Source organism: Pongo abelii, chromosome 9, assembly GCF_028885655.2.
Source record: "Pongo abelii isolate AG06213 chromosome 9, NHGRI_mPonAbe1-v2.0_pri, whole genome shotgun sequence".
NCBI lineage: Eukaryota > Metazoa > Chordata > Mammalia > Primates > Hominidae > Pongo > Pongo abelii.
The window spans coordinates 14,036,081-14,048,797 of record NC_071994.2 but is presented as its reverse complement, the minus strand read 5'-3'; the positions used below and the strand labels follow the sequence as shown (position 1 = coordinate 14,048,797).

At 54.3% G+C, this 12,717-nt stretch overlaps 1 protein-coding gene across 3 annotated transcripts in view; it reads right to left on the bottom strand.

Annotated features, from left to right (window-relative positions):
• Positions 1 to 2,307: 2,307 nt before the first annotated feature.
• VPS37C (VPS37C subunit of ESCRT-I) overlaps positions 2,308 to 12,717 on the bottom strand; it is a 30,575-nt gene continuing 20,165 nt past the window's right edge. For 2 of the 3 annotated variants that reach the window (NM_001132398.1, XM_054523745.2), the window contains 4 exon segments: positions 2,308 to 4,588; positions 5,292 to 5,374; positions 6,085 to 6,256; positions 10,785 to 10,883. In NM_001132398.1, the coding sequence (NP_001125870.1) occupies positions 3,869 to 4,588; positions 5,292 to 5,374; positions 6,085 to 6,256; positions 10,785 to 10,877 (1,068 nt within the window). In that variant the 5' untranslated portion in view covers positions 10,878 to 10,883 and the 3' untranslated portion in view covers positions 2,308 to 3,868. 3 annotated transcript variants of the gene reach the window in all.

The following is a 12,717-nucleotide window of genomic DNA, read 5'->3' as shown; positions in this document are numbered from 1 at the left end:
TCCTGCCTTGGCTGGTGAAGGCAACCCATTGCTCCCCCAGCCAGTGCTCAGGGGGCTAGTGTCCACGTCCCTTGGTAGAGGACGCGCTGCCGTGACCTGGACAACCTCCCTGTTCCTGCATCCCAGCAACCTGCTAGAGCAGGGCCACCCCTTCCACTCACCTGTGTGTCCCTCAAACCCTGCCCATTCCGTAAAGTAAATTATGTTCCTGGGCAAATCATGTGACCTGGCCAATGGGTGTTTGGGCATGCAACCCCTGATTCTAGCATATTAGGTCAAGGATATCAAGGACCAAACAAGTCTAGCTTTCACACTGTCATGTGCCCAGGCATGCTGGCTCGTGCCTGTAATCCCAGCACTTTGGGAGGCCAAGGTGGAAGGATTGCTTGAAGCCAGGAGTTCCAGACCAGCCTGGGCAACAAAATGAGACCCCATCTCTACCAAAAAAAAAAAGAGTTTTTTAATTAGCTGAGCATGGTGGCACATGCCTATAGTACGTTATTCATGAGGCTGGTGCAGGAGGATCACTTGAAGCCAGGAGTTTAAGGCTGCAGTGAGCCATGATCTTGCCATTGCACTCCAGCCTGGGCAACAGGCTTTTTTTTCCCCCCCAAAAAAAAAAACCACATATATACAAATAATTAGCCAGGCATGGTGGCACACACCTGTAATCCCAGCTACTCAAGAGGCTGAGGCAGGAGAATCACTTGAACCTGGGAGGCAGAGGTTGCAGTGAGCCGAGATGGCGCCAATACACTCCAGCCTGGGAGCCAGATGAGTGAGATTCTGTCTCAAAAAAAAAAAAAAAAAAAAAGTTATCATGCACCCAGGGATCTGGGAGTACAGAGCGGAACAGAGAGCTGTAAGGACATGACATTTATATGGCCTCACCACATCCAGCAGAGCAAAGTGTCCTAAGCTAGGAATCTCGAGACTCTAAATTTGATGCTCAGGGTCTGTCCCCCTGCAGCGGAAGGCCCACTGTAGTCTGGTGAAAAGCAGCCAGGGAACTCCCAGGGATGCAGGGAGGGAGGCATGAGGAGCGCCTGTGTGTGCTGCCCTCTGAAGTGAAGTGGCCCGAGAGAGGGGGAAGCAAAGAGCACAGGGTGGGACACGCAGGCTGACCAGCTGAGGCAGCTCGTGACGGTCCTTTCTTAGAAAGTCAGCCCCTCCGTGCCCCCTGCCACCACTCTGGCACCAACCCAAGGCAGGTGACCTGACTATGCGCCTAGAGGGAGATTTGCAGCCTCTTCCTACAAAGCCAAATTGCTTTCAGCTGTCCCTGATGTCCTGTGTCCTCAGCCTTGGACACCTGCAAGGCAAAGCCAGAGTTCAGCTGGGGGTGAAGGGCAGTAAACATTTGACCAGAGCCCAGCGACTCTGAGCTCTGTCCTCAGGAGGCACTTCTGGCACCACCAAGGCAGCGGGGAGGAGCCCCTGCAGCCTCTGAAATCCAACCGACCCAGTCGAAGTCCCACCTTCTCCTAAGGCTGTGCAACCTGCTCACCGAACCACCTGCCCTGTGGTTTCCTCTCATTTAAACTGGGAATGAAAGGGCTGTTGCGAGGACTCCAGGACATAATGCGCCTGAAAGCACAGCACAGCCTGCAGCCATAGCGACTCAGGGCATCTCTAGGCATCCTCCGCAGGCGGCCGCCCAGTCATCTTGCAGGGAAGAAGAGGCGGAGGGCTGACATGAGGGACTGATAGAAACCTGGTCTTCAGACTCCCTCCAAGCTGCCCTTCCTGCTGAGCTGAAGACGCCCTCCCCGGCCTCGGGATAGGCAGCTCAGCAGCAGAGCTCAGGGCGACGCTGGGGAGGGAGGCAGGCTGGGCCAAGGCCTAGAAGACTGTTGGTGCCGCCGCCAGTTTAGCGGCCTGCTGTCCCTCTGAGCCCAGGTTAGAATTAGATGGCTCACAGACAGGCCCACACGCCGACATCCCGCCAGCCCGGCAGGTGGCAGGAACACGGCACCTCCCGAGCAGGCTGAGGACCAGACGCCCCCTCGTGGCATCCTGTGGCCTTGCATGCCATTGCTCTCAGTCCAGGACCAGGACCAGGCAAACGCAGGCTCCAATAGGAAAACGGCTAAGAAAGAAAGCGGAAGAGCGGGAGAGGGGAGGTAAATACTCCCAGGGCCAGCCCTGGAGCGAGCGGGCAGGGGAGGGCTGACATCCAGACGGATGGCGCTTTGGGACGTGAATCACAGAGGCCCCTCCAGAGAGCACGATCTGAAGGCTGCAGAAGATTTCAAGGCACCCACGTGCAACCACGTCTGCACTCAAACCCACCAACAACACACCACATGTGACTCATCAAAGTTTATTATGGCAATTAATTACACAAACATACAGGCGGTCGGTCATCCAGCTCAGAAGCACTCAAACCAGTAGAGTCCATTAGTGATTTCTCTTTATAAATAACTTAAGAGAAGCAAGCACATTTGGTAAAGAACTGGCAGCGCTGACCTAGCGTCACGCGGATGGCACGTAGGCCGGGGAGGGGCAGGCACCAGAAGGTCAAGGTCCCTCCTTGGCCCCAGCAGCCCCGGGCCCACCAGATGCTGCGTCCTCAGGTAGTGGACATTTCAAGGCACGTACAACTTCCTAAGCAATAGCAGCTCCAGGCTCTTCCCTGAGACCTGGTTTACCTCTGAACAACCAAGTTAACACTCATCACACCCCCTTTGTCTATTGTATTCATTCTTATTACTGAACATGCCCCAAACCCCACAGTGCAGGGGGCTGCATATTAAACAGAGACATAATCCCCGCCCTTTACATTCTGAAGACAGGGAGGTGCGAAAACATTGCCCCTAATGTAGTGATGGTGTTTTTTCAAAAGCACCATTTGGGAAGTTAGGTTAGGGCCTCTTTTGATGCCTGTCTTAGGATGGACACTGGCGGTGGGAGGATTACATCAACGGAGTGAGGAGAAGGGGAGGGGAAGGGAGGGGCTGCTTGTGAATGAGATTCAAGGCACTAAAGGAGTGGATGGATGCGTGGGCCTCGGGTAAAGTCGCCCTAAAGTGGGGGGCCCCAGAGGAGACAAGGGTGGCTGGGGAGGTGACCTGGCCCTCCAGTCCTAAACGAGCCCCAATGTGACCACAATCTCCTGGGCTAGAGCTGCCTGCTTCCCTCTGGCCAGAGGGCCCAAGGCAGCCCCCTGGGTTCTCCAACCAGTGCAAGCAAGGTCTGGGGACAACCTTCACAACCCCCAGCCTTCTTGCTGGGCTGGCGCTGCTGCCACTCAAATAGGACATAGGACAAGCTTGTCTGACATCAGCTACTGGAGTTAAATTATGGCTTTATAGGACTCAAATCTGTTGTTTTTCCCAACTCTGTTCTCTCCCTCCAATCCAACCACTGCCACAGTGCATTGGCAGGCTAGCCTTGAATGGACTGGACAGACACCAACAGCTGCATCCCTTGGCATGGGGCTCCATGTCAAATACGCCAAACCCCAGGGGAGACGGAGTGGGCTGGAGACCCAGGGCCTCCTCATCGAGATAACTCTGCACTGGGTTCAAATGGCCCTGAGTGCAGCCGCAAGTAGATGCTCATAAATGCGCACATGCGCTCACTCACACAGACACCGGCGAGGGGTGCTGGACTCCAGCCTGGCTAGCACTGCTGCAGCCAGGCACTGAAAGGAGGGGCTTCCAAGAGGACCTCCGGCCAGAAGCCAGCAAGTGCCAATGACCAGTCACACCGCCCAGTGCCTTGTCCCTCCAAGGCCTCTGGGTGCCGACGCAAGTCCACAGGGAGCACCAACGCCACCTCCAGTTGATCCTCGAATCTTGGCGATGGCTGGGCCAAAGGTTGAGCGTGGGTGGGTCTAGGGAGGGGCCGAGGGCCAGGAGTGTGTCTAATACCCAGGCCAGGCAGGCCCCGGGGGTGGTGGGAACCCATAGGGAGGGGCGGGCCCGGGGGGATAAGGGGGCTGCAGGGGCACTGAGGGCTGGGGCTGGCCTGGGAAGCTGGGGAGCTGAGGCTGTATTGGGTAGGGAGGTTTCCCTCCTGTTGCGGGGTAGGGGGACTGTTGAGGATAACCAGGACTGAGGGCCCTGCCTCCCGCCAAGGGGTACCCAGGCCCAGAGGCACCAGTTGGGGTCCCAGGATAGCCCGGCCGGGGTGGCGTGCTCCTCTGTGGGGACCAGGAGTAACCAGCAGCACCCCTGGGTCCAGGCTGGGCTGCCGGGTAAGTGGGGCCCAGAGGCCCGCTGTAGAAGGAGGGCTGGGACACCACCGGGAAAGGGGCTGGTGGCAGGGCTCCATGGGCAGTGGAGCCCACAGGCAGGCTGGGGGACGGGCTGTAGGGCAAAGGGTAGGGAGGCATGGCTGATGGTGGCTGCGGCTGCTCTTCAACCACAGGGGGTGTTCCCTGGGGCACTGGGCGCACCGGGGGTGGTGGGCGGGGTGGAGGGGCATCGCCGGCCAGCTCCTGGGAAGCCCTGGGCTTCCTCACCACTTCCTGGAGCTTTTCCACACGAACCCGGCGCAGATGGGACAGCATCCTCATGAAGGAAAAATTCTCCAGGAACGTTTCCAGGGGCACCTCGCCCTCCAGGAACTTCTCAGCCATTGCCTGGAAAACATAAGGTCCAGTGACAACAGGGGCAGCTGGGATGAGTCTCTTGTTTTTCTCCAGGGTCTGAGTTCAGCTGCAGCCCTCCCACCTCACACCGCCTCGGGCACCCGCTCCTCTTCCCTGGCCATATGCCCCTTCTCACAGCTGATACATGGTACATGCACTGTCTCCCTCACTAGAATGTCAGTCCCTTGAGGGCGAGGACTGTCTCTGTCGTGGTCACCTGTCCTGGCACCCTGGCATCATGCCAGGCCCACAGTGGCCACTGCATATATGCGCTGAACACCTGGATGAGCACTAGCCCAGGGACTGGGAGGGCCTAGAAGCTTCTTCCACCCAGACACAGAGTGGACAGCACCAGTTTGCCCACAGAGGCTGAAGAGATGGCCAGAGGGAAGCAGGGAGAGTGGAGTAGGGAGCTGGCCTCAGCCCCTGGAGGCCTCCTGCTGTGCTCCCCTACCATTCGGGGCTGCGAGCTGCCCTTGTCCACTGCCACCCATTCTGCTTCAGCTAGTGGGACTGGGTTCCTGTTATTTATACCCAAAAGGCCTCCCCAGGACTAAAGATGTCCTTCACCTCTGCCATCTACGAAAGCTCCCTTGTTCCATGCTTTGCAGACATCTGCTCCTCCTTCCAAGGGCCCTTGCTGCAGGGACTGACACCCCGTCCAGGGAAGAGGGGTGTCGCCTCGCCCTCTCACCTCGGACTCTTCTTCAATCTTCATGCCTTCCACCTGCAGAAGGTCTAACAAGGTCCCCGGCTGCAATGCTGAAGAAAATTTCTCTGGAAGGGAGGGCAGAACGACTGACATTTGAAAAGTGCTTCCTGATTCGGTGTTAAAGGCACTTTGCATGCCCTCTGTGTGCATCCAGGCCCAGCCACCACCCCAGGGTCCACCAAAGGGTCCTTTCGGGTGGGCTTGATGAGCTCTTTTGGTCCAGTTCCTTAGACTACCTTCCTGAGCAGAGAAGGGCCCAAATGAACCCAGCCTAGACCTTGGCCAAGCCTCCCCTACACCATCCTGGGATGGGAAACGACTCGGGCTTCAGAGCCCAACTGACCCAGTTCTGCCTGCCAGCCAGGGGAGTTACCTAACCTGAGCGTCAAGCTCTCTCACCATCAAGACAAGGACCACCCTCCCACCTTCAAAGGTGTGACAGGTCCTGGGACACAGAGAGCCCAGAGCAGCTCAGGAGCAGCTCAGTAAAGCACAGAGCCTGAGCTGCCAGGGGTAACGGCAGCAGCAAAGGATGCAGGCTGTCTCGATTCAAATCCCAACTCCACCTATGTCTAAGCTGGGTGACCTTAGTCAAGTTCTTGAATCTCTCTGAGCCTCATTTTGCTTACCTATAAAATGGAGTAACAACAGTACCCACCCTTCTACGGCTGTTGTGAAAAAATGTACATACAGCACTTAGCACAGGGCTGGGAACACGGTGGGCCTCCGTCCAACCCTGAATGGGGACCCTGAGTTCACAGAGGAGCCACCCTACCCAGCTTTGCCTTCTGCTCCTGGCACCGCTCCACGAGCTTCCGGAGCTCCTGGTATTTATCCGAGAGGTTTGAGCGGCTGATCTCCAGGGGACCCTGGAACTCCAAGTTCCGCTCCGCCAGGCTCCGGTTGGTGGCCAGTGCCATCTCCCGTTCCAGCTGCAGGTCCTGGACCTAAAAGGGCAGGACAACAGAACCTAAGGAAAATGTCCATCACCCTTAACCTCCTGGCAGCCTGGGTCGGGGCCTCGGGGGCACATCGCTCCCCTTGGGGCGGAGAGGCTCATCCTTGGGGCAATACTCAGCCCTCAACTAGTCAGACAAAGCCAGGTTCAAACCCTGAATGAAGTACTCTGCACCTCACTTAATCCTTAACCCACAGCCCATGAGGTGGAGACGCATGGGAACCTGGCGCTGAAGGTGAAGAGCTCGCCCAAGGCCACGTGATTGATATCCACGATGGAATGTGCAGAGCCCCAAGGAGGGGGTGGACCAATTTACATGAGAAAAATCAGAGGCTTTCTAGGAGGGAAGGGATCAAAAGTCCCAATTACTTATCCCCAAGCTTCAGAGTCAAGAGACCTACCATGGTGGGCTCAGGTGGCCCTGGCCAGATGCACAGGCAAGACATATAATGATTCCCCAAATAAAGTTATTGTGAGGGTTGAGAGAGCCAGGTCCCTGGACCAGACCATGCCACTGACTTAGGAGAGACCTGGACCTGCCTCCTAGGCCGCACCTGTGTCCTGCAGAGAAGCTGCACAGATGAGCCAGAGGGGCCAGCCTGGATGTTCCCTGCTGCAAACACTTCCCCAAGCCAAGTGGCACTTTACCCCTCTGCCAGGCTCTTCGTCGCTGCCAGCCAGTGAGGCAGAAGCCAAGGCACCCTTCCCAGCTGTTGTGATGTGAGGCCCCATGCATCCGCCAAGGAGTCCTCTTCCTAAGAGGAGGGCTGAGGAGTCAGACCTGCATGCTGAGCCAGCGGTGATGGTACACTGACAGCACCATGGGGCACCAGAAGAGACGCCTCGGCACCCGCCACAGGGCACAGGGAACAGCTCAGCAAGACTGACTCTAAGTCAGGCCCTCACTGTGCAGCTTCTCTGTGCAGCTTCTCCACCATGGTCAGCATGTGACAGACCAAGCCAGACTGGCTCATGCCCCACGAGACATAGGAAGCCCGTGGGCATTCTGGAAGAGGCGGCTTCGGGGAAAGCCTACCCCTTCTGCTGTCCCAGCTACAGGGGCCGAGGCCCTGCACTCTGGGGCAGGCCCATAGCCTCTTCTTTGTGCTCCAGATTGGAAAGAGGGATGCCACAGCTCCCTGCCCTCCCTGAGCCCTCCAGACGAGGCTGCCAGGGTTCAGGGATGTAGGGCCCAGGGTCTGTCCAGCCTAGAGCCCACGCTGCTGCCTTCTACAGACATGGTCTCATTCTGTCGTCCAGAATGAGTGCAATGGCATGACCACAGGTCATTGCAGCCTCAAACTCCTGAGCTCGAGCAATCTTCCTGCCTCAGCCTTTCCAGTAGCTGGGACTACAGGCACGCACCACCACACTTGGCTAAGTTCTTTTATTTTCTGTAGAGATGGGGTTTCCCTACGTTGCCCAGGCTGGCCTCAAACAATCCTCCCATCCCATCCTTCCAACAGCTGGGACTACAGGCACAAACCACCATACGTGACTCTCAATCTAATTTGTATTAGCCATGGAAACTTTACTTACATGGCTGACCCAGAGTGAAAGGCCTAAAGCCCTCCTGCTCACCCATCCCTTGCAGGGCCCCATGGATCCTCTGGCCTTCCTATACGTCCACTGCCTTTTCCCTGCGTCTAAACCAACAAATCGACGCTGTATCATTTTCCCCTAAATCTTGCCCTACTTATTTCTGCGTCCTGTCCCCATAGCCTTCTCACATCTTTCTCCATGAAGTGGGTCAATGGGTAGAAACATACAGGTAGACAGAAGAAGTAAGTTCTAATGTTCAACAGCTGACTGAGTAGGGTGACTATGGTCAGCAACAATGTATTGTATATTTCAAAGTAGCAAGAAGCATAAAATGTTCCCAACACACAGAAACAACAAATACTCAAGGTGATGGAGACCCTAAATGCCCTGACCTTAATTACACATTCTTTTTTTTTTTTTTTTTTTTGAGACAGAGTTTTGCTCTGTTGCCCAGGCTGGAGTGCAATGGCGCGATCTCGGCTCACTGCAACCTCTGCCTCCTGGGTTCAAGCGATTCTCCTGCCTCAGCCTCCCTTGTAGCTGGGACTACAGGCATGTGCCACCACGCCTGGCTAATTTTTGTATTTTTAGTAGAGATGGGGTTTCACCATGTTGGCTAGGCTGCTCTCAAACTCCTGACCTCAGGTCATCCACCCACCTCGGCCTCCTAAAGTGCTGGGATTACAGGCGTGAGCCACCGTGCCCGGCCTGATCATCACACAATCTATGCATGCAACAAAGACTCTCATCTTCCCCATAAATATGCAAAATATGCATTGACTTAGAAAACTGCATATCTATGCATATTAGGGATTCAGTGTGAAGTCCTCCCAGTCACTGAAAAGAGGTCAGTAAGACTAAAAATAGGTAAATAAAAGATGTTTTCTCATGTTTTGCTGCTTCTGATTTCAATCTGCCCTAGTATATTACCTTTGATGGAATAAGCAGAAAGAATCTATACTCATACAGATATATAGCTCGAAAAGGAAGGAGTCGCTACTAATCTTTATAGATAATTATCAATTTTCTTTGAATCTACAGCAAAACTCAACAAGAAGTATCTAATAGTTCTCAAAAGTTGCTATGTAAAATTTAAAAATTAGCCAGGTGTGGTGGTGTGCGCCTGCAGTCCCAGCTACTCAGCAAGCTGGGGTGGGAGGATTGTTTGAGTTCAGAAGGTAGAGGCTGCAGTGAGCCATGATGGCGCCATTGCACTCCAGCCTGGGCGACAAAGTAAGACCCTGCCGAAAAAAATAAAAAATAAAAAAAGTTGCAAAGTGGGAGATAAAACCATTTTGACTACCTTTCCTTAATAAGTTACGGGGTTTCCTTTCTATATCTGGCCCCCAACCCAAAGCAGCTCCCCTCCACACACCCCTCCCTGCACACTCTTCTACATGGAGAGAGCCCCTGCCAACTCCCTTCTCTCCAAGCCATGTCCATGTCCCAAACTAAGAGAGAGCTCCTGTCTCTTCTCACAATCCCACCGTGACTCGATGACTGTCTTACAGCCCACGATAAAAAAGTCTGCCAATGGTCTGAAGTCTAAGTGGCTTGTCCTGCTTCATTTCCACCTGATCCATGAGTGTTTTTTTCCCTCAGAGAGTTCAGATCGATGGGACAGGTGTGGCTGCACACCACAAAATTCAAATGCCTTCTGCCCAAGAGGTCACTTCTGCTCACATTTTCCGTGATTCTCTGCTTTCTCACGATTCTGTCAGCCTGCTCAGCTCTGCACACTCTAGAAGCAGGCCTTGGGCTTCCCATGGCACCATGCTCACAGTGCTTAATATGTGACAAAGGAACGCAGGCAGAGCTGCACTGTGCCCAGCACCAGGCCGGGCAGGAGCAACGCCGTGGCAGAGCTCACAGCCTCACAAGCCATTTGAGTCGGCCCTGGGGCTTTGACAAGCAAGCTTTGCTCCACATCCTTGCTGAGGACTGAAAAAGCCCTAGGGTGGTAGGATGTGGCCCATAGTGTCCACCTCTCCTCACAATCTGCCCACCAGGAGGTCTTTTCAAACCAATGTTCAGTCACCTCCAACCCCAGTAAAGATTCCTCACTTAGGCAGTAGAGCAGGCAGCAGGCGGCAAGAGCACAAGCCAGAACAGGAGCAGGGGACTCACCAGCCTGGCGCCCCCCATGGCATGGAAGCACGGAGACACTGGATGGGGAGCATCATTATTTTTCTCAAAAATACAAGTTCACAGAAGAGACACACCATACCTGCTCATCCATGCAAGTAAACATGTACTCCAAATGCAAATCAAAGGAGGTGGCATTACTTGCGTTCGTGTCTCTCCCTCACATTAGGGACAGGAAGCGGGAGCTTCCAGAACAACGGATGAGCTGCAGCCACTCAATGGGTGACCGTGGGTATTTCTGGCTGTGTGGCCTGACCTCTCCCACCTCACAGGGGACATCCCAGGGTCACAGGAGATGCTAGCGGCAGGGAACGTCCTTTATTAAGTGTAAATCTCTGCAGAGGCAGGATTCTGTTTCTTTCCACAAGGACTCTGTGATTAAGAGCGAGAGGATTAGGGGCCAGTTATGAGGAGAAACAGGATCAAATGGGAGACGAGCTAGATCTCCGCCCAAGAATGGCTCCTAGAAGCCTTAGAGTCACCTGGAGATACGGGATCGCACAAGGCTCTTGGGGAAAATTGGGTACAAAACCATACCCGTGCTTTGAGTAGCTGCCTCCAGATTTGGGCTGGAACAACAGTGTGGGGACTCCCGGGGCATCTGGGTCCTGGAAAGGCACCAGGAGGCAGTGGACTCCCCAGCACTACCAAGAACTCCCAGGAACTGGTCTGAAGCTTCAGGGATTCCTCTGAGTCCAAACCAGGATGAAGTTCACAGAAAAGGGAGATGAATTTGGCCAAAACTTCCAATAAGCCAGCATCCTTAAAAAGCACCTCTTAACAAGCCTCTTCTGCTGGCCTTGTTGGGTCCCATACCAGCCTCCCTCTACCTCAGGGGACTCCAGGGCCAGCTGGTCAATCGCCTCCGAGTCATTCTGCAACTCCTCCAGCTCCTGCAGGGTCTTATCCTTCAGCGTCTCCATCCTTCCCTGTGAACACAGTGACACCAAAGTAACGAACGGGCAGCCCAAGACGAAGGGACGCCCCAGCCTGTACATGTGATTTATCAAAAACAAACTGGAGGTTTCCTGTGGTAATACCACTCCACCGGGAGGCTCGAGGAGGGGCAGAGATCTCTGAGAGCACATTCCTGCAGCTCAGCCCACCCCCTCCCCAGGGAGACCAAGGAGCTGCTCCCTCCACCCTCTCATGAGCAACAGGATATGTGAAAGTATTTGCAGCCAGAAGCAAAACCACAATCCTCGGGTGCTATATGGAGCTCCCCAAGGAGCAGAGAGGAAAAGGCAGGAGGAGAGGGCCAGGCAGCAGGGATGGAGACTAAGTTTGGCCCAAGGCTGCCCGCAAGCACTGATGCCATCATGCCCTCTGGCAGGTGTCTATTTCTGTCTGAACCAGAAATACACCAAGCTCCACACATGGGGGCTTTGCTGGCTTTGACATCACTGGTTCAACTATGTCACTGCTTGTTATATTTAGTGCTCCAGAAACCTTAGGTTTCCCTCCAGAATTCCCCTTAACTGCAGCCCTCTCCATGTGCCACCAAAATGGACTGTCATATGCGCATCCTCATAGGAGCAGGAAAACAAAAATCAGCCAGTTGGCCTCGCAGGCAATCAGGAAGGAAAGAAATTGACCAACCCAAAGAGGACATCTGCTTTGACGGAGAGCTGGTGTCAGCGGCCCTCTCCCTGTCACTCTGCCTAGAGGGCCATCGATAGTCTGTGTGGTAGATGGGTCACAGCCAGGCCCAGGAGGGAACCCCAGGGACTGAAGAGAGGAAGCACAAATACACCCGGCACCTGCTTCCTTTCTGTTGACAGGGTCCTCCATTTTCATCTGGTTTGTATCTTTTCCAGAGGTGCATTCCATAGCTTTTTTTTTTTTTTTTTTTTTTGAGACATGGTCTCGCTCTGTTGCCCAGACTGGAAAGCAATGGTGCAAACAGGGCTCCCTGCAGCCTTCATCTCCTGGGCTCAAATGATCCTCCCACCTCAACCTCCCGATAGCTGGCACTATAGGTGTGCGTTACCACCTCCAGCTAATTTTTAAATTTTTTGTAGAGACAGGGTCTCACTATTTTGCCCAGGCTGGTCTCAAACTACTAGGCTCAAATGATTCTCCTGCCTTGGCCTCCCAAGGTGCTGGGATTACAGGTGTGTGCCACCATGTCTGGCTCCATAGCTTTAATGTTGGTTTTTCTCATCACAAAGATTATGTTAGTTTTCAAAAGATTCCAGCACCACAGAAATCTAGGGTCCTCCACAGCCCACTTGCAGCAGCACTCAGCTAGGGTGAGCCAAGGCTGACAACCCAGCTGAGAAGGCATTCTAGAATCAAGGACCAAGGTTACAGCTGTGTGGTCAGATGCACCCTTCTCCAGGTCTCAGTTTCCCCATTTGCAGTAGGAAGCGAACGGCATCTCCTAGGGCCAGCAGAAAGGTAAGAGGAGGACTGAGAAACGACCACATGTTCCCATGTACCAGGAAGTCCCAGTGCACTCCTCAGGGGACCCCCCCCCCACCCGCTCAAGGGTGCCCTGGTTTAAACAACAAATCATATGGCCACTGATAAAGAGCTATCCATATAGGGACATGACCAGTATTTGTTATGTCTTGAGGGTTAAAAGTGGCCCCCAACCTCTAAGCAGGGATTGCCAAACTTCAGTGTGCACCTGAATTCCAGCAAAGCTCACTGACGATACAGGTGGCCAGCCCCTCCCACAGAGCTCTGCATTAGTAGGTCAGGGCAGGGCCCAGAAATCCGGAATCCCTCCTGGAGAGACTGACACAGTTGGTCCAGGGC